Here is a 26,377-nt window from a genome sequence, read left to right on the forward strand (position 1 = left end):
ACCACATCCGCTTTCAGCCCCTTCAGGTGCGCGAACACGCGGGCCCGCTTTACCGGCCCATTCAGTCCCCTTACATTCCAGGTTATCAGCCGGATCAGGAGGCTACCCGCCCCCTTCCCCCGCCGACTAGCCATAACCCCTCCTCGGCCAGCCACGCGCCCGCACCCCACGCCCGGCCCGTTCCCCACGGCGGCAGACCCCCGTCTTGGGCCCCCCGCCCCACTCGCTCCAGCTCCCCTTTGACCATAGCAGCAGCAACTCGATTCCCCCCCCCCCCCCCCTCCCCCTCTCCGGCTAGGACCCATCCTAGTTGATTTACTCCCCCCATTGCACTTCCGTAAGTCAGCTGACTCCTGCTGGTCCCGGCCACTCCCGCCTCTCCTTCGACTCCTCCCATTGTGTGACACACCCTCCTCTTCCGTTCCCCATCCACAGGCTCTCCCCCTCCCCCTTCCATCCTAAGCGCGGGAAACAACCCTTGCTTCCCCGCCCCGGCACCGCCCTCTCCAGTCTTCAGCGTGGGAAAAAGCCCGCGCTTTCCACCTACCCGGCCCCGCCACCTCTGACGCAGCTCCTTTTACAGGCCCAGTCCCCTCACCCCCGACTTGGGCCTCCCCCTCCCCCTCCCCCGTGGGGCCCCATCTCACCGCCGGCCATCCACCCCTGTTCCATTTACTTACCCCCCTCCAAGAGCCCCCCCGCCGACCAACCCAACCAGTACAGTGCCCAACCCACCCTAACCACCCTCACCGACCAGAAAGAGAAAAACACAAAGAAAAAGAAACCAAGAGCAAAGGCCCCCCCCCTCAAAAAGTAACATATCAACTGCAGTCCCCAAACACCCATCCCTCAATCTGTGTCCAACTTCTCGGCCTGAACAAAGGCCCACGCCTCCTCCGGAGACTCAGAATAATGGTGCCGGTCCTTGTAGGTGACCCACAGTCGCGCCGGCTGCAACATGCCAAACTTCACCCCCTTCCTGTGCAGCACCGCCTTCGCTCGATTGTACTCGGCCCTCCTCTTCGCCACCTCCGCACTCCAGTCCTGGTATATTCGAACCTCCGCGTTCTCCCACCTGCTGCTCCTCTCCTTCTTGGACCACCTGAGCACACACTCCCGATCAGTGAACCGATGAAACCGCACCAGCACCGCCCGCGGAGGCTCGTTAGCCTTGGGCCTCCTCGCCAGCACTCTATGGGCCCCTTCCAGCTCCAGGGGCCCCTGGAAGGACCCCGCTCCCATCAGCGAGTTCAACATGGTGACCACATAGGCCCCCACATCTGGCCCCTCCAGCCCCTCTGGGAGGCCCAGAATCCGCAGATTCTTCCGCCTCGACCGATTTTCCATCTCCTCGAACCGCTCCTGCCATTTCTTGTGGAGCGCCTCGTGCGCCTCCACCTTTACCGCCAGGCCTAAGATCTCGTCCTCGTTGTCGGAGATCTTTTGTCGGGCCTCGCGGTTCGCCACCTCCTGGGCCGTCTGTGTCTCCAGCAGCTTATCAATAGAAGCCTTCATCGGCTCTAGCAGGTCCGCTTTGATCTCTCTGAAGCAGCGCTGGATACCCTCCTGTTGCCCCTCCGCCCACTGCCTCCACGCTGCCTGGTCTCCGCCCGCCGCCATTATGTTCTTCTTCCCTCGCACCTTCTTCGGGTCCACCACCACATTTTTAGTCGCCCCGCTCCTAGTAGCAGCCATATACTATCGGGGAATTGTTATAATTTCCTTCCCACACCGGGAAACGTCGAAAAAGTGCCGTTGGGGGCCCTGAAAAGAGTCCAAAAGTCCGTTTTTGCGGGAGCCGCCGAATGTGCGACTTAGCTCCGCATAGCGTTGACAACCTTAACAATGGGGGTCTGCTGAGCAGAACTCTTGTTAGTTTAATTGCATCAGTCACAGCGGTGTACAGTTAGATACTCAGAAAATGGCACGTTGGGCTGTGACTTCTCACCTGCATTCCTCTTTAGAATGCACTCTGATCGCAGTGATACAGTGCATTATAACTCGAAATGAAAGAGCAAAAGTATAATGTGCACTCCACCGAAGATTAAGAAGGCAGAGAGGTGTTTATGAGGTTTCATCCCACTTCAACGGTTTCATTTCTTTTAAGCTCAATCTCTGTGAGATGGAAAACAGAGCGGTTGACAGAACTGAAGAACTCTGTGTCCCAAGGCTTTAAACTGCACTGGAGGAAATGAAGTTCAGATTTATGAAACAAGTTTGTTTTCCGTTACGGCCAATGAGTAGAATGCTTGGCGGGAGCAAAATTTGTGACTGAAGTGGTCCACTTTCCCTTTCTCTCAGTCTCCAGGTTCTCGAGCCCTCGTCCAGCTGCAAGAATGAGCCGGAAGCGGGCCCTGTCCATCTCCCCGCTGTCCGACGCCAGCATTGATCTGCAGACAATGATCAGGACGTCCCCCAACTCTCTGGTGGCCTACATCAACAACTCCCGAAGCAGCTCAGCCGCCAGTGGCTCATACGGGCATCTGTCAGCTGGTGCAATCAGGTGAGGCATTCAGCATTCCGCAGTCATTCAGCTTACCCAGTTGGGCCCGGCTTCGCCTCCTGACCAATTGTAATTGAGTCTGGATGGTTCAGCTCTGGGTAATTTGTGCATGACCTTCCAGCGTTGGTGAGTGATTGTCATGGTGTCTGCATCCCAGTCAGACACATCTCTCAGCAATTCCTCCTCTAATTAAAGCCGGCGTATTGGCTGGCCGACTAACAAGTGCTGATTAGCAAGGGTCATAAGTTCACATGGCAGTTCTTTCCAAAAGGCACTGAATTTTCTTGGATGTACATTAAGTTAAGGTGTGCGATAGAGCTATTAGAGACTGCCAGAGATTCAGATCATTGAGCTGCTGAAGTCTGTCCTGCGTACCATAACACAGTCTTACTATGTAATAGACCGAATTGTGCATGAATGTTTCTATTCCTGCCTGTGCTATATTAAAAGAGGTGCCAACCTATTTATTTATCAGTCTGCTAATGTCCCTGTTCAAATGAAAGGAAGTGGAGTTTGATCCAAGCACTTTGACCATTCAATTCATTTAATGGCTGCAAGCAATTTCTCCCAAAAGGGAACAAAGTCCCCGAGCGGGTGCGTTTAGCCACGTGTTTCCCGGCGCTCACAGTGCCGAGAAACACATGGCTATTCAACGTGACTTGCATTGTATAAGGGGCCTGAATGGGGAATGGGGAGCCGAGGCTGCGCACAGCCCTGCTTTATACAGTGGGGAGCTCTGCTCGCTGGAACTCCCTAGTGTAGCGAGCGATGGCGTCCCGATCTCTGAGGCCCCCAAAGCGATCCCCAACCCCCCCACAGAGGGCACACCTGGCCCGATCGAGTGCACAAGAAATGCCAGCTTGGCACCTTGGCAGTGCCAACCTGGCACCCTTGCATTGCCCCTGCCAGCTGGCAGTGGAACCTTGGATGCTCGGGAGGAGTGGTCTACAAAGATTTATTGACTCAAAAGAGTTAATACCTCCCACCTGCGCACCTTTTTCAGAAGAATGTGCTTCGGTTCAAACAATCCAGGGCCGGAAACTTTTCCAGATTTCGTAAAATCGTTTTTTGGGAAAAAAACTTATTTAGTTGGCCAACCACAACAGATTTCATTGAAATTGCTGATGAAGTCTGTTTGATGTCTTAAAATATTTTAAGATCAACTCGAAGCAAAGGAGAGGTGATCTATCCTCTTGTAATTACTACAAAACAAGAACAGACTTATTGAAGGTTGCCTGCAGCGTGCATAGCACTGCATGTTCCAGAGTTTGTTGAAAAAACAATTCTGAATCTTTTTTCGTTGGTCTCAGCCCTGCATTTAGCTTTCCTCATCCCATCAACCCAGTGACCTTCCAGATGCATCAACAGTTACTGAACCAGCAACGCAGCCTGAACTCTGCATTTGGACACACTCCACCCCTTATCCAACCGTCGCCAACATTTGCACCCCGGCAGCACATGTCCAGTACCTCTGCAGTCCTGCCACCTAGTCGAGTCAACAATGCCTCATCTGAACCTTCCCAGGTAAGGACTGGATTGTCTGAGGTACTATAAAGTAAACTTTGAGCAGCTAGAGTGTAAGAGTGAGGGAATGGTTTAGCAAATTGCACTCTTACCTCTGGGGAGCTGAACTCTAGCGCGAACTGATAAAACATGTTCTCTCTCACCTGACTGCCTCACACAGTTCCCAATGAATAGGAAAAATGCTGCACGATTTTGGCTCCAATTGACACTAAGATAACATCACTCAAAGAGACCATGAGGTTGGCCGGTACGGGAAGTGGAAATGTAACAATGATAGAGCAAGGATTGGTGTCCAGAGCTTTATGGAGAGGGTAAAGCTTTATGGAGTTGAATGTTTGATATTTTCTACTTTTAACCTACTTTGTGCCTTACACTGCAGTATTTCCATCCCTTAACACCTCTTAATTTAATGAGTATGTTATTCACTATTCTTCATCTCCACCACCATCAATAAAGACCCATTTTCATTCCGAGCCCATCAGTTCTTTACAAAGAAACGGATGATGCTAAAAAAAAAAATTAGTTTGGAAAATGTGCCATTGACATCAAAACAGAAATATTAGCCTTGATGCACCAGGTGAGTTTATATATTTGCACTGTTACATAGAAACATCGAAAATAGGAGCAGGAGTGGGCCATTCGGCCCTTCGAGCCTGCTTCGCCATTCATTATGACAATGGTTGATCATCCAACTCCGTAACCTGCTCCTGCTGTTCCCCCATGCCCTTTGATCATTTTAGCCCCAAGAGCTATGTCTAACTCCTTCGTTTTGGCCTCAACTGCTTTCTGTGGTGGCAGATTCCACAGGCTTACTACTTTGGGTGAAGACATTTCTCCTCATCTCTGTCCTAAATTGTCTATCCCGTATCCTCAGACTGTGAACCCTGATTCTGGACACCCCCACCATCAGGAACATCCTTCCTGCATCTGCTCTCTCTAGTCCTGTTAGAATTTTATAAATTTCTATGCGATCCTCCCCTCATTCTTCTAAACTCCAGCAAATATAATCCTAACCAACTCAATCTTGACCCATATATTAGCTCCACCATCCCAGCAATCAGTCTGGTAAACCTTTGCTGCACTCCCTCTAGAGAAAGAGCATCTTTCCTTAGATAAGGAGATCAAAACTGCACACTCCAGGTGTGGTCACACCAAGGCCCTGTATAATTGCAGCAAGACATCCCTCCTCCTTTACTCGAATCCTCCCGCTATGAAGGCCAACACACCATTTGCCTTCTTTGTTGTCTGCTGAATCTGCATGCTTACTTTCAGGTCGATATTTTTTACCAAAGCTTGGTTTTTATTCTGTAGAGTAAGCTGATTGGTGAATCCGCTGTAAGCAGCACTGTCGATCCACTGATCAACAAACGCACCAAGGTTAAAACTGAAGTGGAGGGACCTCGAACGGTCTCGCCAACCACCGAGGTGAGCAAATAAGAACATGTGTAACAAACCTTAACAAAGATCTTGAGAGTCGCCGACTTACACTGAGCGCACCTGAGGCTGTTTAGCACAGGGCTAAATCGCTGGCTTTGAAAGCAGACCAAGGCAGGCCAGCAGCACGGTTCAATTCCTGTAACAGCCTCCCCGAACAGGTGCCGGAATGTGGCGACTAGGGGCTTTTCACAGTAACTTCATTTGAAGCCTACTTGTGACAATAAGCGATTTTCATTTCATTCACAAGTAAACAGATCATTTGGTCCACTGCTAAGTCCTGGTCTTTATGCTCCTCCATGGGCCTCCTCCCACATTACTTTATCTAATTCTATCAACACATCATCCTATTCCCTTCCTCTCCATGTACTTATCTAGATAAGCGATTTTCATTTCATTTCATTTTCTTTAAATGCATCTATTCTATTCCATGTGGTAGCGAGTTCCACATTCTAACCACTCATTGAGGAAAGGAGGTTCTTCTGAATTCTCTATTGGATTTATTAGTTACAACTTATATTTATGGGCAACACGGTGGCACAGTGATTAGCACTGCTGCGTTACAGCTCCAGGGTCCCAGGTTCAATTCCGGCCTCGGGTGACTGACTGTGTGGAGTTTGCACGTTCTCCCCGTGTCTGCGGGGTTTCCTCCGGCTTCCTCCCACAGTCCAAAGATGTGCAGTTTAGGTGGATTGACCATGCTAAATTGCCCCTTAGTGCCAAAAAAAAAAGGTGAGATCGGGTTACTGGGTTACGGGGATACGGTGGGCTTCCAAGGGCCGGTGCAGACTCGATGGACCAAATGGCCTCCTTCTGCACTGTAAATTCTATGATTCTATGATTTATGACTGCTAGTGTTGGGCTTCACCACAAGTGTAAATATCCACTCTAAGGCTACTCATCATAACCTTAAAGATCTGGGATCACTCCTCAGAGTTCTCTTTTTTGAGAGGAAAGTGCCCCAACCTTCCCTGATAAGTATATCTGATACTTTTCTTGTGATATTTTCTGTGCCTTTTCCAGTGTCTCATAGAACATAGAACGATACAGCGCAGTACTGGCCCTTCCGCCCACGATGTTGCACCGAAACAAAAGCCATCTAACCTACACTATGCCATTATCATCCATATGTTTATCCAATAAACTTTTAAATGCCCTCAATGTTGGCGAGTTCACTACTGTAGCAGGTAGGGCATTCCATGGCCTCACTACTCTTTGCGTAAAGAACCTACCTCTGACCTCTGTCCTATATCTATTACCCCTCAGTTTAAAGCTATGTCCCCTCGTGCCAGCCATTTCCATCCGCGGGAGAAGGCTCTCACTGTCCACCCTATCTAACCCCCTGATCATTTTGTATGCCTCTATTAAGTCTCCTCTTAACCTTCTTCTCTCCAACGAAAACAACCTCAAGTCCATCAGCCTTTCCTCATAAGATTTTCCTTCCATACCAGGCAACATCCTTGTAAATCTCCTCTGCACCCGCTCCAAAACCTCCACGTCCTTCCTATAATGCGGTGACCAGAGCTGTCCGCAATACTCCAAATGCGGCCGTACCAGAGTTCTGTATAGCTGCAACATTGACCTCCCGACTCCGGAACTCAATCCCTCTACCAATAAAGGCCAACACTTCATAGGCCTTCTTCACAACCCTATCAACCTGGGTGGCAACTTTCAGGGATCTATGTACATGGACACCTAGATCCCTCTGCTCATCCACACTTTCAAGAACTTTACCATTAGCCTAATATTCCGCATTCCTGTTATTCCTTCCAAAGTGAATCACCTCACACTTCTCTACATTAAACTCCATTTGCCACCTCTCAGCCCAGCTCTGCAGCTTATCTATATCCCTCTGTAACCTGCTACATCCTTCCACACTATCGACAACACCACCGACTTTAGTATCGTCTGCAAATTTACTCACCCATCCTTCTGCGCCTTCCTCTAGGTCATTGATAAAAATGACAAACAGCAACGGCCCCAGAACAGATCCTTGTGGTACGCCACTTGTAACTGAACTCCATTCTGAACATTTCCCATCAACCACCACCCTCTGTCTTCTTTCAGCTAGCCAATTTCTGATCCACATCTCTAAATCACCACAATCTCTAAATCACCACAATCTCTTAACATTTAAGATAAGAACTAGTTCATAAGACCATAGCACACTGGGCTAAATCGCTGGCCTTTAAAGCAGACCAAGGCAGGCCAGCAGCACGGTTCAATTCCCGTACCAGCCTCCCCGAACAGGCACCGGAATGTGGCGACTAGGGGCTTTTCACAGTAATTTCATTTGAAGCCAACTTGTGACAATAAGCGATTTTCATTTCATTTCATAAGACATAGGAGCAGAATTAAGCCATTCAACCCATCGAGTCTGCTCTGCCATTAGATTATGGCTGATGTGTCTCATCCCCATTCTCCTTCCTTCTCCCCATAACCCCTGATCCCCTTATTAATCAAGAACCTATCTAACTCTGTCTTAAAGACACTCAATAATTTGGCCTCTGCAGCCTTCTGTAGCAAAGAGTTCCACCGATTCACCACCCTCTGGCTGAAGAAATTCCTCCTCATCTGTGTTTTAAAGGATCGTCCCTTTAGTCTGAGATGGTGCCTTCTGGTTCTAGTCTTTCCTACTAGTGGAAACATAATCTCTACGTCCACTCTACATAGGCCTGTCAGTACTCTGTAAGTTTCATTGAGATCCCCCCTCATCCTTCTAAACGCCATCGAGTAGAGAACAATCTGTACATTGCCATATCTTCAAATAGAGAACCCATATTATTGTTTCACAAATCTTTGCATATGATCGGTACATTTACGTCGAAGGGAAGAAGAACGTAACAGGTAAGATGCTTTGCCAACTCGTGGAATTTACGTTGCATGGCCATCAATTTGTTCCTCACCCTGGTCATCCTTGGTGGAAAAACTGGGGAACTATTTCAGAGGGCAATCAAGAGACAACCACATTGGCTTGGGACCAACATCTTATCGTTGGCCAGATTGGCTGCGAGCAGTGGGTTTCCTTCCCTGAAGGACATTGGTGGACCAGTTGTGTTTTTACAACATCTTCCTGCTCACATTTACCGATACCAACTTTTTATTTCCAGATCATTGAAACTGAATTCAAACTCAAATTCTCAAACTGTCGATGTGGGATTTTGAATTTGCATTCACTGGAATAGCATACCAGCTCTAGTCTGGTAATGTAACCGCTACACTATACAGGTTAAACCACCACCAGCCAGCTCTCCCCCTCAAAGGGGAAAGCAGCCTATGGTCATCTGGGACTCTGGCGAGTTTACGTTTACCTTACCTTCAAAAATGTACCATATTTTCATCTTCATTGTCGGACACGCTTTCAAAGGCACACCACTGGTAAATTTGATATATCAGTGTTAACTTTAGGAGCAATTTATAACTTAGAACAAAAAGGCGACATGCGAGTGACGTCATCGGAGCCATTGAGTCAATTACGACACTAGTGTCACCGATTGCCTGAAAGATTAAAGTCTCACAAGAACAAACTAATATTGAGTGAGTGCAGACTCTAGAGATTTGGAGGATGAACACCCCAACAAACGTACAGCACCCTCTGTTTTGATAAACGCTCACTCACCCTTTTTCACATTATACAGCTGTTGATGTTCCCATCATATTCCCTCCTCCACCATGGATTCCATCAGTTCTATCTCTACCTCTGCCTATACCCGATTAAGTTAAACATTTTGTCTGCTCAATGTGGGGCAGCACGGTAGCATTGTGGATAGCACAAATGCTTCACAGCTCCAGGGTCCCAGGTTCGATTCCGGCTTGTGTCACTGTCTGTGCGGAGTCTGTACATCCTCCCCGTGTGTGCGTGGGTTTCCTCCGGGTGCTCCGGTTTCCTCCCACAGTCCAAAGATGTGCAGGTTAGGTGGATTGGCCATGCTAAATTGCCCATAGTGTCCAAAATTGCCCTTAGTGTTGGGTGGGGTTACTGGGTTATGGGGATAGGGTGGACGTGTGGACCTTGAGTGGGGTGCTCTTTCCAAGAGCCGGTGCAGACTCGATGGGCCGAGTGGCCTCCTTCTGCACTGTAAATTCTGTGATTCTGTGAATATCTGGAAAATTACCTTCTCACAATGAAAAGTACCGTTCCCACACTGCTACTGAAATGAAAGTAGAAAATTGTCCGGATTTAAAATGTTAATGTCATTTATTATAACTGCAACAAAAAAAATTAGTCAGCAAAGTTACTCACATTCAAGGAAAATTTCATTCAAAAAATGAAAATTAAAATGTTTCTCGTTTGCTACATGCAAGCAATACTGTATATGAACAGGCTCCGGACTCTTTATTTGGCTTTAATGGAGCAGTTTAGCTGGAGAGGCTCGTTAATTCAGGTTCTAGTCACGGCCCCGGCATTGGGATGTTTTGCAGCTTATCGTGGTTGCAGAGGCTTTGGTGTGAGAAACGCTGAATGGCAATGGCATTCGGGACAATGTCGGGCCAAGTCCCAGGGTCTTTCCTCAGTGCAACTCCAGGAGTCGCCCGCTGTGTAATGGAGAGTTACTAATCGGTTATTACCTCCATGTTATAAAGTACCGCACTGCAATCTCTCTGTCGCTGGCCAAAGACACTAAGACTTGATACAGTGAAGCCTTTAGTTCCACGTCTTCGTTCCGTCCTGATGTGTGAGGATTAGCAGCGCGATCAATTTATCCCCTTTCCTTTTAAACCATTTTTTATTGGAACTCTAAACTACAAGAAGTGTCCCCGAACTACATTTTAATGAAATATACAATACCTTGCTGTCACTGGGACAGCACGGGCTTTGACTAATTCTTTGTTCTGCTTCAGTTCAGGGGCAGCTCCAGTCAGACTTTGGCATGATGCATGGGGACGGCTATGTTTATAATCATCTGGGGCCAGGAAAATTGATGAAGATAGCATATCAGAGAAAGATAAACATGCTGAAGTCAGCACGTTCGGGGCAGGAGCCACATCTCACGAGTTTTAAGTTTAAACCGCATCAACAGCAGCAAGCCCCTGACCTAAAAGCATCTCCAGCTGTGATGTGGGCAGACACTAATGAGACAATTTTTTAAAAAACACACAATTGGCATCTGCAAGGAATTAATATCTTATTGTTAATATGCACTCATCAATACAAACAAATTGCTTGTGTGCTCATCAGGCTTTTGGCTTCATTTGGAGGCTTTTGGTTCCTCTGATTTGGAAGATAGTTAGTGCCCTAATTCGGTCATTTAAACATGATTGCAGTAGCCTGGGCTGTGGTGACCCTACTGTCCGAGTTAGACAGATTTCTGATCGACATGGGGATCATGGCTTATGGGCATTGGGGCCAGAGGGGGTGGCAGGCAGGAAAGTGGAGTTTAGGCTGCAATCGGATCAGCCACGGCTTTATTGACAGATATAGCAAGTTGGAGGGGCCGAATGGCCACCTCCTGCTCATAATTTCCATTGTCCTTGTACACCGTGGGTCCCACCATCGTTATTCTTTCGGGCTTCAAGCCATCCCCTTGAATCATGCCAAAGTCAAGGTGGGACGGCTCTGGGCTAAAGCAGAACAAGGAATTAGCCAAGTCTGCCCAACCTGAGTGCTGTCATTTGCAGTATTTCAGGATTAGTTGGGTCAATGGGATTATCTTAAAACCTTGACTGTTTCGCTTCTGAACTCAAGCCAAATTGCTCCGACCTGGAATTTTGACGAGGAATGGGAATTTCTGTTCTTGGCTGAGGTCAGGAGCAGTGGGAAAAGAGGGGCCAGGTGAAAACGGGAGAAGCAAATACGGTTCTGAGTTGAGGCACTATTCGGATGAGGAATAGGGTCTGAACTTGATGTAACCTTTTTTGGCCACTCATGTGCGCCTCCTATTGATTGTTCGTTGGGGAGGGGCAGGGCAGGAGGGTCAGATCTTTGCCGACCAGCAAGCCTACCCTCTCCCAAGCAGAGGAGATCTAAAGCAAAATATATTTTAAAAAGAGAGCAGGACAATATCACGGTCTAAGAAAAAGTGAGTGAAAGGAGTTGACTAATTTGTTTCTTAATTTGGTTTAATTTGCACGGAGTCTAAATGACTGCTAAAGAGATTAATTCAAAAAATGTATACCCATCAAAGTGTTAGCAGGTGTGAAAAATGCAATGCTGTTGCAAGGACTGTTACATTTCATACAATGTCTCAAATTCCTCCTTCTTTATACAATTGCTCAGGATCGACTGGCAGGGCTGACAGAGGTGAAGGACGATTTGGATAAAGACGATTGCAAACAGGAGCCGGAGGTGGTTTATGAGACCGTGTGTCACTGGGAAGGATGCAGCAAAGAGTACGACACTCAGGAACAACTGGTGCATGTGAGTAAATCATAGAATCCCTACAATGCAGAAGGAGGCTATTTGGCCCATCAAGTTTGCACAGACCCTCTGAAAGAGCTCCCCACCTAGGCCCACTCCCTCCTCTATCCCCGTAACCCCACCTAACCTATGGACACTAAAGAGCAACTTAGCATGGTCAATCCACCTAACCTGCTCACCTTCGGACTGTGGGAGGAAACCGGAGCACCCGGAGGAAACCCCACGCAGACACAGGGAGAAAGTGCAGACTCCGCACACACAGTGACCCGAGGCCGGAATTGAACCTGGGTCGCTGGTGCTGTGAGATGGCACCGTGCTGCTTGAGCTTAAGTGCTGGGAATCAGCCAGGGCACAGCGAGGTGGCACACGTGGGTGTGGAGATCGTAACGTTTCACACAGAAATCATAGAATGGCAGTAGCACAGAAGGAAGAGGCCATTCAGCCCATCAAATCCATGCCGGCTGTCAGTAGGAGCAATTTAGCTTGGCTCACTTCCCCATCGCTTTCCAGTAGCTTTGCAATATTTCCCTTTCAGTTGCTTATCCAATTTGTTTTTGAAAGCCATGATTAAATCTGCCCTCTTCTCCCCCCCCCCCCCACCCCATACATTCCAGACCCTAACCAATGGCTGAATGCAAAGGTTTTTCCTCACGATGAGTTTGATCCTTTGACCAATAATTTTAAAGCTGCGTGTCCCCTGTTTCTCGTGCCTTGATTGATTGATTTTCTTTATTGTCACGTGTACCGAGGTACGGTGAAAAAAGTTTTCTGCGAGCAGCTCAACAGATCATTAAGTACATAAAAAGAAAAGGAAATAAAAGAAAATACATAATAGGGCAACACAAGGTACTCAATGTAACTACAAAAGCACTGGCATCGGGTGAAACATACAGGGTGTAGTGTTAATGCGGTCAGTCCATAAGAGGGTCGTTTCGGAGTCTGGTGACAGCTGGGAAGAAGCTGTTTTTGAGTCTGTTCGTGTGTGTTCTCAGACTTTTGTATCTCCTGCTCGATGGAAGAAGATGGAAGATGAGTAAGTGGGAGGGGTCTTTGTTGGTCAGTTTCTCTCTCTCCGCTGACTAGATCCTTCATGATTTTGAACACCTCTATCAAATCCCCTCTCTTCTCGGAGGTGAACATTCCCAGTTTCCATCCATCTGTGGACCTGAAAATCCACCATGCACAAACTATTTCTGTTCATCTTTTCCTCAACCTGTCTAAAAACCTGCCCATCCTTCATAAACGTGTGGTGCCCAGAGTTGGATACAGTGTGTGGTGCCCAGAGTTGGATACAGTGTGTGGTGCCCAGAGTTGAATACAGTGTGTGGTGCCCAGACTTGGATACAGCATGTGGTGCCCAGACTTGGATACAGTTTGTGGCGCCCAGAGTTGGATAGTGTGTGGTGCCCAGACCTGGATACAGTGTGTGGTGCCCAGAGTTGGATACAGTGTGTGGTGCCCAGACCTGGATACAGTGTGTGGTGCCCCGAGTTGGATACAGTGTGTGGTGCCCAGAGTTGGATACAGTGTGTGGTGCCCAGAGTTGGATACAGTGTGTGGTGCCCAGAGTTGGATACAGTGTGTGGTGCCCAGAGTTGGATGCAGTGTGTGGTGCCCAGAGTTGGATACAGTGTGTGGTGCCCAGAGTTGGATACAGTGTGTGGTGCCCAGAGTTGGATACAGTGTGTGGTGCCCAGAGTTGGATACAGTGTGTGGTGCCCAGAGTTGGCTACAGTTGAGGCTGAGCTAATGTTTTATAAAGGTTGGTCGTAATTTATTTACTATTATTCTCCATACCTTTTAGCTGTTAAACCCAGGATCCAGCATGCTTTATGGACCGCTCTCTCAGCCACCTTCAACAATTTGTTCACCGACACCTCCCATGAGATTATACATCTGAGATACGACAGTGTGCACGTGCATCTCGTCAATATTTTAAGAAGAATGATAGAGATGTTTTGATGGCCGTCTCTATTTTCAGATGTTATTCTGTGGTTGCAGCAACACCAGTCCTGATTTAGGCACATTTTATTCGGTGTGGTTGCCGTAGAAGGAGGAAGGAATATTTTGCATTCGTATAGCGCCTAATATGAACTCCGGACATCCCAAAACATTTTATGTAGCTTGAGTGCTTCAGAAGTGTAGTCATCGCTGCAATGGAGCAGCCACTCCGCGCACAACAGGACCTCACGAGCAGCAATGAGATAACCGACTGGGCAATCTGCTTTCATGATGTTTGTTTGTTCAACGAATAATTACTGACCGCACACCATCCCCTGCTGTTCTTTGAGTACAACAGCATTCATCCGATGGGGCAGATGGGCCCTCGTTGTAATAGGACGACAACAGTTCGAACTGCCTTACTGTACTGAACTGTCAACCAAGATTGCGCCCTCAAATCCTGGCTTGGTGCTTAGAGGCAGGAATGCTACCCCGGGAGCTACGCCTGCGGGAGCTCCTCACCACCTTTGTCAGATTTCAATTCCATGTTTGCTCTCACTGATCTCTCTTCCGTTTGTTCTGTGATTTCTGACTGCTGGGGGGTATGAGTATTGATGTCAAATTCCAGTATTTGGAAAGACCAAACGTCTGCTTCCACAAGCTAGTGTGTTTCTGAGACTGACCCAGAGAGAGACAGTGCTGTCGTCGTTTTGCCCCCCCCCCCCCCACCACCACCATACACCCTCGCACCCACTGGGGAATCCGAACAAAAGCTCACCTCTAGCCTGACGGGGAACAGGCACAGACACCACTGCACCAATAGGGATTGCATGCGGATTGTCTTTTATTGCTTCCCCTCGCTTCCAACCCCCAAAGATTGATTAGCCCACCAATACTGGCTGGGCACAGAGATTACCAATTCACAGCACAGAAAGAGGTAATTTAGTCCGCCAGCTATCTGAAGGAACCACCAGTTTATTCCCAAACCCTCCTGCTACGTTATCAGAAAATACAGATGTAACCCCCCCACCTCCACTTCCAAGTGCTGGACATTCATTTAACACTTTATTTAAAACGCAGACTCTGCTGTTCCAGATATCAGCCACCAAGAAAACAGGAATCTTTACGCCAGAGCATTCAACGCAGTTGTCAAACCTTCACAGGGGAACATTTCTCCTTTGCCCCATGTTTTTGAAATGCTCTCCCTAATCCAATTCATCCAAATAATGCTGAACCAGGTTCAATTGTGTAAAATTAACTGCAAAAAAAAAAGCAGACCACTTGGCCAAACATGGTGACGTTGATGCTCCACATGACCCTCCTCCCACTTTTCGTCATCTCATCCCATCAACATGAGCTCTATTTCTTTATCCTTTTGTCCAGCTCCCCCTTACAGTTTCCGTATGAAGTAGGGAAAGTACTGAAAGTATGATATTCGCCTCAATCTCTCAATGAGGCAGGACGTTCTGTATTCCTGCAATTCACTGAGTGAAGGAGTTTCTCCTGAACTCCCCACTGGATTTATTAGCAACTATCTTTCCACAATAAGCGGAAACATTTTTTTTGTTCAGCTCCACCATCGAACCTTATTCAACTAATGTCAGAGACTGCAATCCACACAATGCAGGTCCACAACTTGAGCCTGATCTTATCCCCTCCCCTCCCCCACCCCCGCGGTCGTCACATTGCATGGGATTCACTGCAGCAGCGAGTTTAAGAAAGTTTACCTTCGCTGCTATTCAATCTGGCCAGTTTCTTCAGCGAGGATTTTACTCTCTTGACACTCTGCTGGGTATTAAGCCCTGTGTGGTCAGCCCTGACTTCTTGCCATCAAGAAATTAGATACAGCCCTCGGAAATTAAACCTCAAAAGCTGCCTTTCAGCATGATATGAGCAAGCTGTTGGGCCGTCTCGGTCTTTATAACTTGTTTAATTTACTGCTTGTTTTCCAGAACAATTGCATTAGCATTACCTTTCTGACCATGGTGTATGTTATTAAATATCCAACGTTTTGCCAAAACCTTCAGCTGAGAACCTGAAAGTGAATTTGACAGATCTGAATTGTTTCATAGGATCGTAGAATCATAGAATTTACAGGACAGAAAGAGCCATTCGGCCCATCGCGTATGCACTGGCCCTTAGAAAGAGCACGTTACTTAAGCTCACACCTCCACCCTATCCCCACTAAGAGGCAATTTAACTTGGCCAATCCACCTAACCTGCCCATCTTTGGGCGGTGGGAGGAAACGGGAGCACCAGGAGGAAACCCACGCAGACACGGGGAGAAAGTGCAAATTCCACACAGACCGTCGCCGAGGCCAGAATTGAACTATGGCCTCTGGCGCTGTGAGGCAGCAGTGCTAACCACTGTGCCTCACAAAATTAGTTGGATGAATAGTCAAGCTGCTGTGTGTAACCCTATTACTGGTACATTGTGTCATGCACCCTGTCCTCTGATAAATTAGTGTCTCTCCTTATGGTTCCTTCTCAAGTTCAGAAACCACATGATGGTGGTTTCACTTCAGTTACATAATGCACTTACCTCTGCCAGCGACATAAAACTCGGACAAGCCCGATCTGCAAGTTTGTTGATACTAAGAACCACAGAGGCAGAGCAAAGCGTGGGCCTCCATTCGGTGTTTGCCTTTAAGGGGCCAAGCGTTCTCCAAGCAGGGAAAACAGCACTCATTGGTCATCTCCATTTGTAGGCTGCCGGAGCTCCAACACAAAAGCAGACTAGCACATTGCTGTGGGAGCTTGCTGTGCACAAGTTGCCATCTACATTTGTCTATGATACAACAGAGGCTACACTTCAAAAAACGCCTCTTTGGCCGTGAAGGCTTTGGGATGTCCTGAGGAGGTGAAAGCACATATATCCCTTCACAGTGTAACAAGGGTATTGAATACCCAGAGCTAACTGAGATAGAACTTTTCTCCAAACCCCACTATCCTTCATATATGATGATTAATCCCAGTCTAGCCTTCAATTGGCACTAATTAAAGACAAATTAATCTAAATTGCATTTGTTTGGAGTAAGTCAATTGTTTGCATATTATTTCGACAGAAAGTGGAGACAGATGTAAAGGGCACAGTAATAACAGGGTACTTGAGAGGGGGAAAGAATGTTTGTGGGTGGGAGTGGATAGAAATTGTCTTCTCACAATGCAAGAACAGTGGAAAAAATTATGATCTCTAATTAATGGCCCCCTTCCCAGGACCCGCATTTATCATAAGCCCTTTCTTTTCTCCTGCCAAAGGCTTAAGCTGTTGACAGCAGGTGCATTTTATTGTGGAGTTCAGTTAATAGATGACATGCCTTCGTTCAGCTAACTTGTTTTCTAAAGACCAGCGTCGACTTGAATACCAGGGGTGTAGTGAAGCAGAGCAGGAGCTGCATGTGTTTCCCATTACCAACTTGTGTGTCAGTCTGCGGAGATGTGAGGGATTCGCCTGCAGAGACTTCCAAGCAGCGGCCAGGACCACACTCCTTCAGCGCAGGAAGCCGACAGATGCGAGCTCTCCTCCCCCTCCCTCTGACGTGTCCTCGTCAAAATCAATTAACCTAATTCAAGACCTGTGCAGGCCTCCCTGTCCGTGCCAGGAAATTTGTTGCCTCAGTTTCTGCGGTGGCCCTCACCCGTTCATAACGAGGTCGGAGTTCAGATTGAGGAGAAGAAGAACAAAACGATTCAGGTTTTGGTTTCAGTTTGTGTGCGATGGCCCTCCCTGAGCACTGACTACCGGAGGGAATCAGCCTTGGTTACTTAACCCGGTGGGAGATAAATATTGCACCGCGTGTCGCATTCCATTTTATCTTTCTCTGCTCACAACAGATTTATTTTTCCGTAAGCATTTGACTTAGATCTTTGCCTCATATATTGGTGGCACTTCTTTTCTCTTCCACTTAAATCCTTCCTCTCCTTCAGGAAGAAATAATTGCGAAGCAGTTAGAATCTCCATTTCCCAGTTCAATGACCGTAAACTCAAGGGCTAACGGGTTTCATAGCTTCGGGATCATTTTCTTGCCCTTTTTATTGTCTCCACAGTGTTCTCCTCTTTGAGGGACCCTTTTGGGACCTCGCTCTCTGACATGCTGCTTGTCCAGCAATTGCCCTTTTCCATACATGAACAAAGGAAATGGGTGTTCTCAAGCTATTTGACCAAGGGGGAGTGGGGGGACGCGGGGCCGGGGGGGGGGGGGGGTCATAGCCAAGCCTGATATGAACACCAGCCCAAGTCCATAATGCCGATTTTTGAGTGTTATCACGGGTTGAAGCCTTGTCTGAATGTTGAGAAGAATTTCAACACCTTCCGTTGGTTGACAGGATTATTTTCAACCATCAAATCGACTTAATCTGAATATTTTAATGGCTGAAAATGTTATTGAACAATGCAAAGGTTAAAAGATAATGGCCGGGATTTCCCACCCCCCGCCCGTGGCGGTTTTGGCAGAGGAAGAGGCAGCTCGCTCGCTACTGGCAGGCAGATCTTCCAGTAATGGCAATGGCGTTTGCCATGGCTCGCCGGCATTGCTTCTGGGAAGTCCACTGGCCAATGGCGATGTGCCTCTGGAAGCACTGCCACGGGGGTGAGGGGGGGGGGGGGGGGGCAGGGGGGTGTAATGCTGGCCAATGGCTTTATGCCACTTTTGCTCTGTGCAGAGGCCTGATTGTTGAGTCTAGAAATGTTGTTTTCACTGAAGTGCCTTCGATGTGTTTCCTCCCACAGCACATTAACAACGAGCACATCCATGGTGAGAAGAAGGAATTTGTCTGCCGGTGGCGGGACTGTTCCCGGGAACAGAAGCCCTTCAAGGCGCAGTACATGCTTGTGGTGCACATGCGGAGACACACCGGGGAGAAACCTCACAAGTGCACTGTAAGTTCACCAGCTGGAGAGGTGGGGGCACCTTGAGCAGGCAAGAGTGGAGAGATGGCAACCAATCTATCCATAACTGACGGGGGATGGGGAGAGGGGGGCGGGGGGGTCTTGAGCAGTCACAAGTATCTTAAGAATGTGAATAGTTTTAATGTACAGTTGAAATCTAATGAAACATTGATGGTAACAGCCAATCTTCATATGCCATAACTTACTATAATAGCCCGCACGGCCTACGGGGTAGGGATGATTATCTTCTCCGTGGCCCTTGTAGAGTATGAGTTCCCCCACTCGAGGGGGGAATCTCTATAACCTCTGTATAAGAGGTCGGCCAGCAAGGCACCAACGAGGACAGGAACGTGATAGGAATCTACCGGGTAGTGTATATATTGTGTTGTAAATAATGCTGCGTTTCTTTGTTTTACTCGGTGTGGAGCCCCCATGGCTTTATTAAACTTACAATAGCTCCATTTTGGCCTAACCAAATACATACAAAAGATCGGGTTGATTACCTATACAAGGAGACTTTATAAAGTCTGAATTTAGAAAATTACTCTGTTGTGTTCTTTGTATTGTTCTTCAGAATGGTGAAGGTTGTAGTGTTGACAAAGAACAGCAAGCAGTGTTTAACAAAGTAATTTATTACACTACACTTAACTGGATTTGAACATTTGCGAAGGAATTTGACAAGTAAAGAATACACTTCTACAATACTGAACTATGCTATCAGCTAAACTAGCTCACATCTACTCAGTCTGGCTCCCTTCCACGCTCTCCCAGAAGTCAAGGCGGCAAGTGATATGTGTACGGTTGCTCTATAGCACCATCTAGTGACTAGAGTAGTAACATTACATTAACCCTTTATGTTCCTTACAATATCCACATATTGTGACAGACTACAGTTAAACTCATTCAAACAATGAGCTCTTCAGCTCAACATCATGGCAGCAAGAGAGAATGGTGACTTCCTACATACTTGTCACAAAGCGGGGCAAACAGTCAGATCCTAGTCGCAAGGAAACTGTTCCCTTTTTGAAGATTGTTTTTTTTTTCAATTGATCGATTGACCAGAACATTAGTGACAGTGGGAATGACCTTGTTTGCAACGATAGAATGCCAACCTGATATCTAGGAATGGTTCTTGTTCCAGGTAAACTTGTAAGGACTTGTAAGGTGCTGAGTGAATTCAGAGTTCCACTCATTTTAATTTAGAGTGAGGAATGTGGGAACTGGGGAATAAAGTACATTATTAGAATGGGTGAGCCAATAGATCACAGCCGCATCCTCTGGGTAACTTGATAGCACTTTTCAAGACCGTCCATCAATACTTCAAGGCAATTTGGAACAAATAATAAACAAAAGAATTCATTGCAGAAGACAATCCTTTAACCTCTTGTTTGAACTGTCTAAGCACCCTTGCTATTCATTTCAAATGTGCTAATTCCCTGCTTAGTGGAGCAGACAGTGGAATGTCATCGGCTAATATCACCAGCAAGAATGTCTAGGCCAGCGTTCCTGCTTTTTCTGCACAGTCTCCTCCTGTTCTCAAGTAATTGTTGTTTTGGGATATGGGGTCAGGACAGATGTGCTCAGGTGGATCTGTGGCACTTTTACATGGTCGGGCCTAAACAAGAGCCTGTGACCGTACTTGAGCTATTCGCCCCCATTGACTCTTGATCTGCCACAGCACCTCATAGAGGAGGTCAGAGAGCCATTGGTAAAACGCGAAGGGAGTCTCGGTTTTAGTTTAAGCGAGGACCCAATAACAGCTCACAACCTCCCTGGTAATGTGGGCCAACAATATTATTGGATCTCCCAAGGTCAGGTTCGACAGTGTGCCATCAGCCTGCAGACGAATCCCACCCACAGCTGGAGACTCTCCTTCAGGATAAACCGCTTCCTTTAATGCCCTTGGCGTCTTCACGTCATCAGAGGCAGTCTCTCGCTCCCAAAGAGCATTTTCAACAGAACTACTGTTTGATTTAAAAATTAAGAAACCGAGGTGGTTGAAAATACACAGCAGGTCTTATAGGAGAAAAGGACAGTTTAGTGTTTTGGGCGCATACCTTTTTGTTGAAATGAAGGATCCCTGCTGCAAATCCTGAGATGGCTTTTCTCTCCCTCAGCTGCCATGTTTTCACACACAATCCCAGAATACCGACAGTGCGGAAGGAGGCCATTTGGCCCATCGAGTCTGCACTGACCCTTAGAACGACCACACTACCTAGGCCCAATGCCACATCGTATTCCTGCATCGTATCTCCGTCAGTGGCACATTAGCATGGCCAATCCACCTAGCCTGCACATCTTTGGACTGTGGGACGAAACCGGAGCACCCGGAGGAAACCCAAGCAGACACAGGGAGAACGTGCAGTCTCCGCACAAACAGTCACCCAAGCCTGGAATTGAACCCCGGTACCTGGAGCTATGAAACAACAGTGCTAACCACTGTGCTATCGTGCCACCCTGGGTCTATCTAGGTCTATTCCCAGGATGCACCGCAGAGGTGGAGGTGGCCTGCTACCTTCCATGCCTTGTTGCCTGCAATGTCCTTGGTAGGCTTCCTCTGGAGGGTCTTGGCCTACTTTCATGAGGCACTGGTGTTGTTGTATCCCCCTGTTCTGCCCATTGAGCCTGAGTTGCTCCAGTCTCAGGAAGGGGGGGATCCAGATTGGCCGGGCTCTCCCAGGATCTCCTAATCGGAATGCCCCGGGATGTGCTCCATCAGATCCTCCTCCCTCCGGGTCACCATGGGCAGTGAGCTCAAGAGGCCTCAACGTCATCTGGCACTGACAGACCTGGAGGCCCGTCGTGGTCTTGCTCATGCAGTTGAACCCCTTAGTCATGGTCCTCAGGGACTGAGCCATGTTTCAGAGTTCTCCCACCATGGATTTGTCGTCTTGCTCCAGGCTTTCCACTGTGGACGCCATTCTTTCAGTGCTGGCCTGGGTGCAAAGCAATGCCGGCAACATCTTCTGCAACAGAAGGCTTTGAGACTCCTCCATTCAGCCTTGCAGTCGCAGGTATGTCGCTGACCCTCCTGGTATTTAGCAGCTGAGGCACGAACGTGTCCATGGCATGGCACCAGGCTGGGTCACAGCAGAGTCCTGGGACCCATCAGACCTCCGACTGTCCCATCCCTGGGACATTCCTGCATTCATCTGATGTGCATCAGAAGCTGTGTGGTGCTCACCCGTCTCTCCTCCACAGCATCCAACAAATGGCTGAGGGCCCCCTCCGAGAATCAAGGGGCAGTTTTCCTCGCTCTATACCTTCTGACCTGAATGCTAGCAAGTGCTGCGGAGCTGTTTCAATGCAGCAACCGTTCATTAAAGTGCTTAGATGACCCGCAGGGCGGGGAAATCAGATGCGTCGTGGGGGAACTTTTTTCCGAAGTGCCTGAGAATTATGGTGCGGATCACGACACCAGGGCCAATGGGAATCGCGCCGATGTTCTCGCCAAAAATGAACATTCCCATTTTTCCGGAAAATTCTGCCTTTAGTCTTTCACAAATTACTTTTGAATATAGAGTATCTGTTGATTATATGTCCTTGGGTCACAAAAACAGTTTTTCTGCTCTGGTGTCTACACTTTTTAAAATGTAGGATGATGAATAAAAATGACAAAGGGCTATAGCTCAGGGGATGGAAAGCTATTGCACTTTAATTATTATTTCACAAAATCTTTACTCTGAAAGTAGAACTGTAGTGGGTTTTTTTTAAACAGCAAAAATACTTGCTACCTTGCAGACGGGTTAAAAGATTGATAGGGATGTGTGAAGGTATATTAAAAGTCCCCAAATCTCAGGATTTAAGGATGCCCAGCACAACTGAACTCGGGGGCTGGATTTTCCAGCCTATCCCACTGGCAGGATCTTCTGGTCCTGCTGACGGTGACCTACCCTATCCCTGTAACCCCACCTAACCTTTTTGGACACTAAGGGGAATTTAGCAAGGCCAATCCAACTAACCTGCACATCTTTGGACTATGGGAGGAAACCAGAGCACCCGGAGGAAACCCACGCAGAATAAAGGGTTATGGTGTTCAGGCGGGAAAGTGGCGCTGAGTCCATAAAAGATCAGCCATGATCTAATTGAATGGCGGAGCAGGCTCGAGGGGCCAGATGGCCTATTCCTGCTCCTAGTTCTTATGTGACTCAAGCCTGGAATCGAATCTGGGACCCTGGAGCTGTGAAGCAACTGTGCTAACCACAGTGCTATCGCGCTGCTGTTCCTTTAGCTATAAATATTAGCACTACAGCTATTTCGAGGAAAACAGAAAGCTGTGTTAGCAAAGCGATAGATTTCCACACAGCTGACTACTTGAGAACAGTATCACATCAGAGTTAATTGGAGGTTAATAGTAGCGCGCCAATCGTTAAGAGTGGCATCTAAACACAGCGGTTTCACAGGGATTGAAATCGTGCCCGGTGACAAAAGCAATTACCTTGGCAAAAACGTTAACCCATCTTGTTTTTAATAGGTTTGTTTTAATGGGTCACTTCAATCGTTTCACCCCAGAAGGTCGAAAATTTGGATAATCTGACCAGCATTAAGGGCTGTGCCAGAATGCGAAAATAAACTGCCCTCACCACCAGCGACCTGGAAGCTTATTGCCTGGTGACTGCCAGGAGGGAGAGATCGATACCCCACCGCCCCACAATTAAACTGCTACACATTAGATGGCGATGCCATTGTTGTCCCAATAGGCCACTGGGGAAAGGAAGGCACAATGCCCACTCTGACATTGGAAACATAACAATAGTGAAACAAGTGAATGTGTACTAAGAAACACCCCCACCACCACCTATCCACCAATCCCTCAATTCAAAATACCTTACCCTGCCCACCACTCACACCTTCCATGATTGAACCCTTCACACAAACAGATCCGACTCCCCCTCATGATCGGAGCGCCCACATAAAATGATCCCCTGCACAGTCGGATCCCTCCTGCCCGATCGGAATCCTCCCCACAACCCGCACCCCCTCCCCACTCCAACGCCACCCCCCCCCTGCCCGAGATCAGGCCCCTCCTCTATAATAGAACCCCTCCCCTCCCTTCAATTAGAACTGCCCCCCCCCCTGATCGGTCCCGCATCACCACCACTCCCCAACAATTGGGACTATCCCCTACCACAATCGGACTCTCACCATGATCAGTTGACCTTATGATTGGGCTTCCCCCATGATTGACCCTCCTAATTGCCCCCATCACTGCAGATTGACCACATTGCCCCACACCCGATTGCGACCCTCTTTCGATCACTGATCGACCCTCTCCCCCTTTTCTTCCAGGAACTGTAACTGGGCTGCTGCATGACTGGCACCCTGTCCCCATTATATCCTCACAAAACCAGCAAGCTGCCTCCAGGCACCCAACTATTGTCCACCGCTTGCTGGCAATATGCTGTTGATTCCCAGTCCCAATTCGGGGTGAGGCTTGGGCCTCTGTTGCACACTCTCATCATACCATCTATTTTGAGCCTGAAAACCAGACCCCAGGCTTTTGTTTCTCAATGATGGGATGTCCACAAATCACTGTGGGTGAACATGTGTGACATGATGGAGGCCCCATCTTGGTCCTGAGGGGTGCCAGGAGGAGAAATTATAATTGCCTGGAGACACACTTTGGCCTGCTTGCAGGAAAAGAGGGCCCACAATACCAGGGAATGGTCGAAGTCAGATGAAGGTGTGCCAGACCTGATAATGTTAACATAGTGGGAAAGAAGGCTCTGGAACTAGGCAGGGAGAAGGGAGGCCGTGCCATCGTGGATGGAGGGATCAATGTCATTGGTGTTAACAGTAAGAAAATCTGGAAAGTTGTGTCTCCCTCTGGGCACAAAGAACATGTGTGACACACATGGATGGGATGATTGATTGCAAAGGCTGAGGAACTAAATTAAATGTCTTTCTTACTTCACGCAGGTTTCTGGACTAGAATCATAGAATCCCTACAGTGCAGAAGGAGGCCATTCAGCCCCTTGAAATTTATTTTTAAATTTTTTTTTTAAACTGGGCAGCACGGTAGCCTTGTGGATGGCACAATTGCTTCTCAGCTCCAGGGTCCCAGGTTCAATTCCAGCTTGGGTCACTGTCTGTGCGGAGTCTGCACATCCTCCCCGTGTGTGCGTGGGTTTCCTCCGGGAGCTCCGGTTTCCTCCCACAGTCCAAAGATGTGCAGGTTAGGTGGATTGGCCATGATAAATTGCCCTTAGTGTCCAAAATTGCCCTTAGTGTTGGGTGGGGTTACTGGGTTATGGGGATAGGGTGGTGGTGTTGACCTTGGGTAGGGTGCTTTTTACAAGAGCCGGTGCAGACTCGATGGGCCGAATGGCCTCCTTCTGCACTGTAAATTCTATGAAAACGAACCCCCAGCCCTGTGTCCTTTCAGTTTTTTGTCAGTGGTGCCAGATTCAGTTCAAAGCTTCCATGGCATGCCAAGGATTGTTAAATGAAAACTAATTACAGCTTTTAAAAAAATAATTTAACTAATTAGCTCATTTCTAAAATAGGTGCACGTGCACACTGGACCTGTGACCCATAAATATAAGTCTACAAATTCAACTGTCTCACAAAAATACCCCCATTTAACTTGCTGAGTTCCTGCAAGATTTGGAAGGATTGCACGGGAATTGTTCCAAGAGTCCATTGGAATGCTGTAGGAAGTTGGCAAGGATGTAGCATGGAATATTTTCCTCTGGATTAAAACTTTGCAGAGAGGACTGGTGGACCGGTTTTTCAAATCTGTTCCATTTATGATATCACAGGCTCATTTGTAATTGCCAGTTGGAAGCAAATGAACCCTGACTGAAATAATACCAGTTTTGGAAAATTAGACAGCAGCAGTTCCCTCCCCGATTGTAATCCCAACTCTTTTTCGGTGATAGCTTCTTCCATGTATCAGAGAGAAGAGGTCAGCATCAAACACCAAAGCTCACAAGCGCTCAGGCAACGAAGCTCTTAAAACGCTAAAAATCACACATCGCCAGGTGACTTGTGTGTGAAATCTAAAGACCCAGCTATTGGAGATTAAAATTTGCCTTTGCTGCATTGCCAACGCCCACATTTTCATTCAAGGTTTGTTGATTTTGTTCTGTTAGTTTAATAGGAAGATAGCGGAACCGAACAGAAAAAGACCCAACAGGCCCATTGAGCCTGTCCCATTCCCCCAGTGCAACCCGTACACGTCATTAAGCTTACTCCAACAGCATCCTCCAGGCCCCACACCGCTCTCTCCCCGCTCCCCCCCCCAAGTAATCATGCATCCCCTGGGGAAGATATTGACAGGGTTAGGAAGAATGGAGAGGAACAGGGAATTATTGTCCCTCTTAATTATGCAGCATGTAAGGTCCGCAACAGAGCCAATGTTAAAATCTGTATTTTATCTTTCCCCTGTCTAATGAACGCACGTCTGAATCTAGGGATAGCCAAATAAATCCCACTCACACTGGTCATGTTGAACTTCGATTCACTCATCTCGCAATATTTACTGATTCCAATTTTTAAGTTTACTTCACAGAAATATCTGCTTTTCTCAACATTAGTTTCTTCAATGAGACCAGAAAGAGCTCCTGATGTGTGGGGGAATTATGAACAACTTAAAGGGACAGACACGCAAAGGAACTCCTTTGTCAGTTTTAAAGAAGGACTGACAACATTAAACAGTTCTTTCTCTGTCAGGCGCTGTCCAACCCTCTCTCTTCTGTTTATTTCGAGATTCCAAGGTTTCCACCTT

The 26,377-nt window shown here is 47.6% G+C and overlaps 1 protein-coding gene across 8 annotated transcripts in view; it reads left to right on the top strand.

Moving 5' to 3' along the window:
• gli2a (GLI family zinc finger 2a) overlaps window positions 1-26,377 on the top strand; it is a 564,217-nt gene that overhangs the window by 494,402 nt on the left and 43,438 nt on the right. For 7 of the 8 annotated variants that reach the window (XM_072470208.1, XM_072470205.1, XM_072470218.1 and 4 more), the window contains 5 exons: window positions 2,302-2,503; window positions 3,814-4,027; window positions 5,339-5,452; window positions 11,679-11,819; window positions 18,490-18,639. In XM_072470208.1, the coding sequence (XP_072326309.1) occupies window positions 2,302-2,503; window positions 3,814-4,027; window positions 5,339-5,452; window positions 11,679-11,819; window positions 18,490-18,639 (821 nt within the window). The remainder of the gene's footprint in view (window positions 1-2,301; window positions 2,504-3,813; window positions 4,028-5,338; window positions 5,453-11,678; window positions 11,820-18,489; window positions 18,640-26,377) is intronic. The other variant, XM_072470222.1, reaches the window with a different exon arrangement.

This window comes from Scyliorhinus torazame, chromosome 2 (genome assembly GCF_047496885.1).
Source record: "Scyliorhinus torazame isolate Kashiwa2021f chromosome 2, sScyTor2.1, whole genome shotgun sequence".
NCBI classification, from domain to species: Eukaryota; Metazoa; Chordata; class Chondrichthyes; order Carcharhiniformes; family Scyliorhinidae; genus Scyliorhinus; species Scyliorhinus torazame.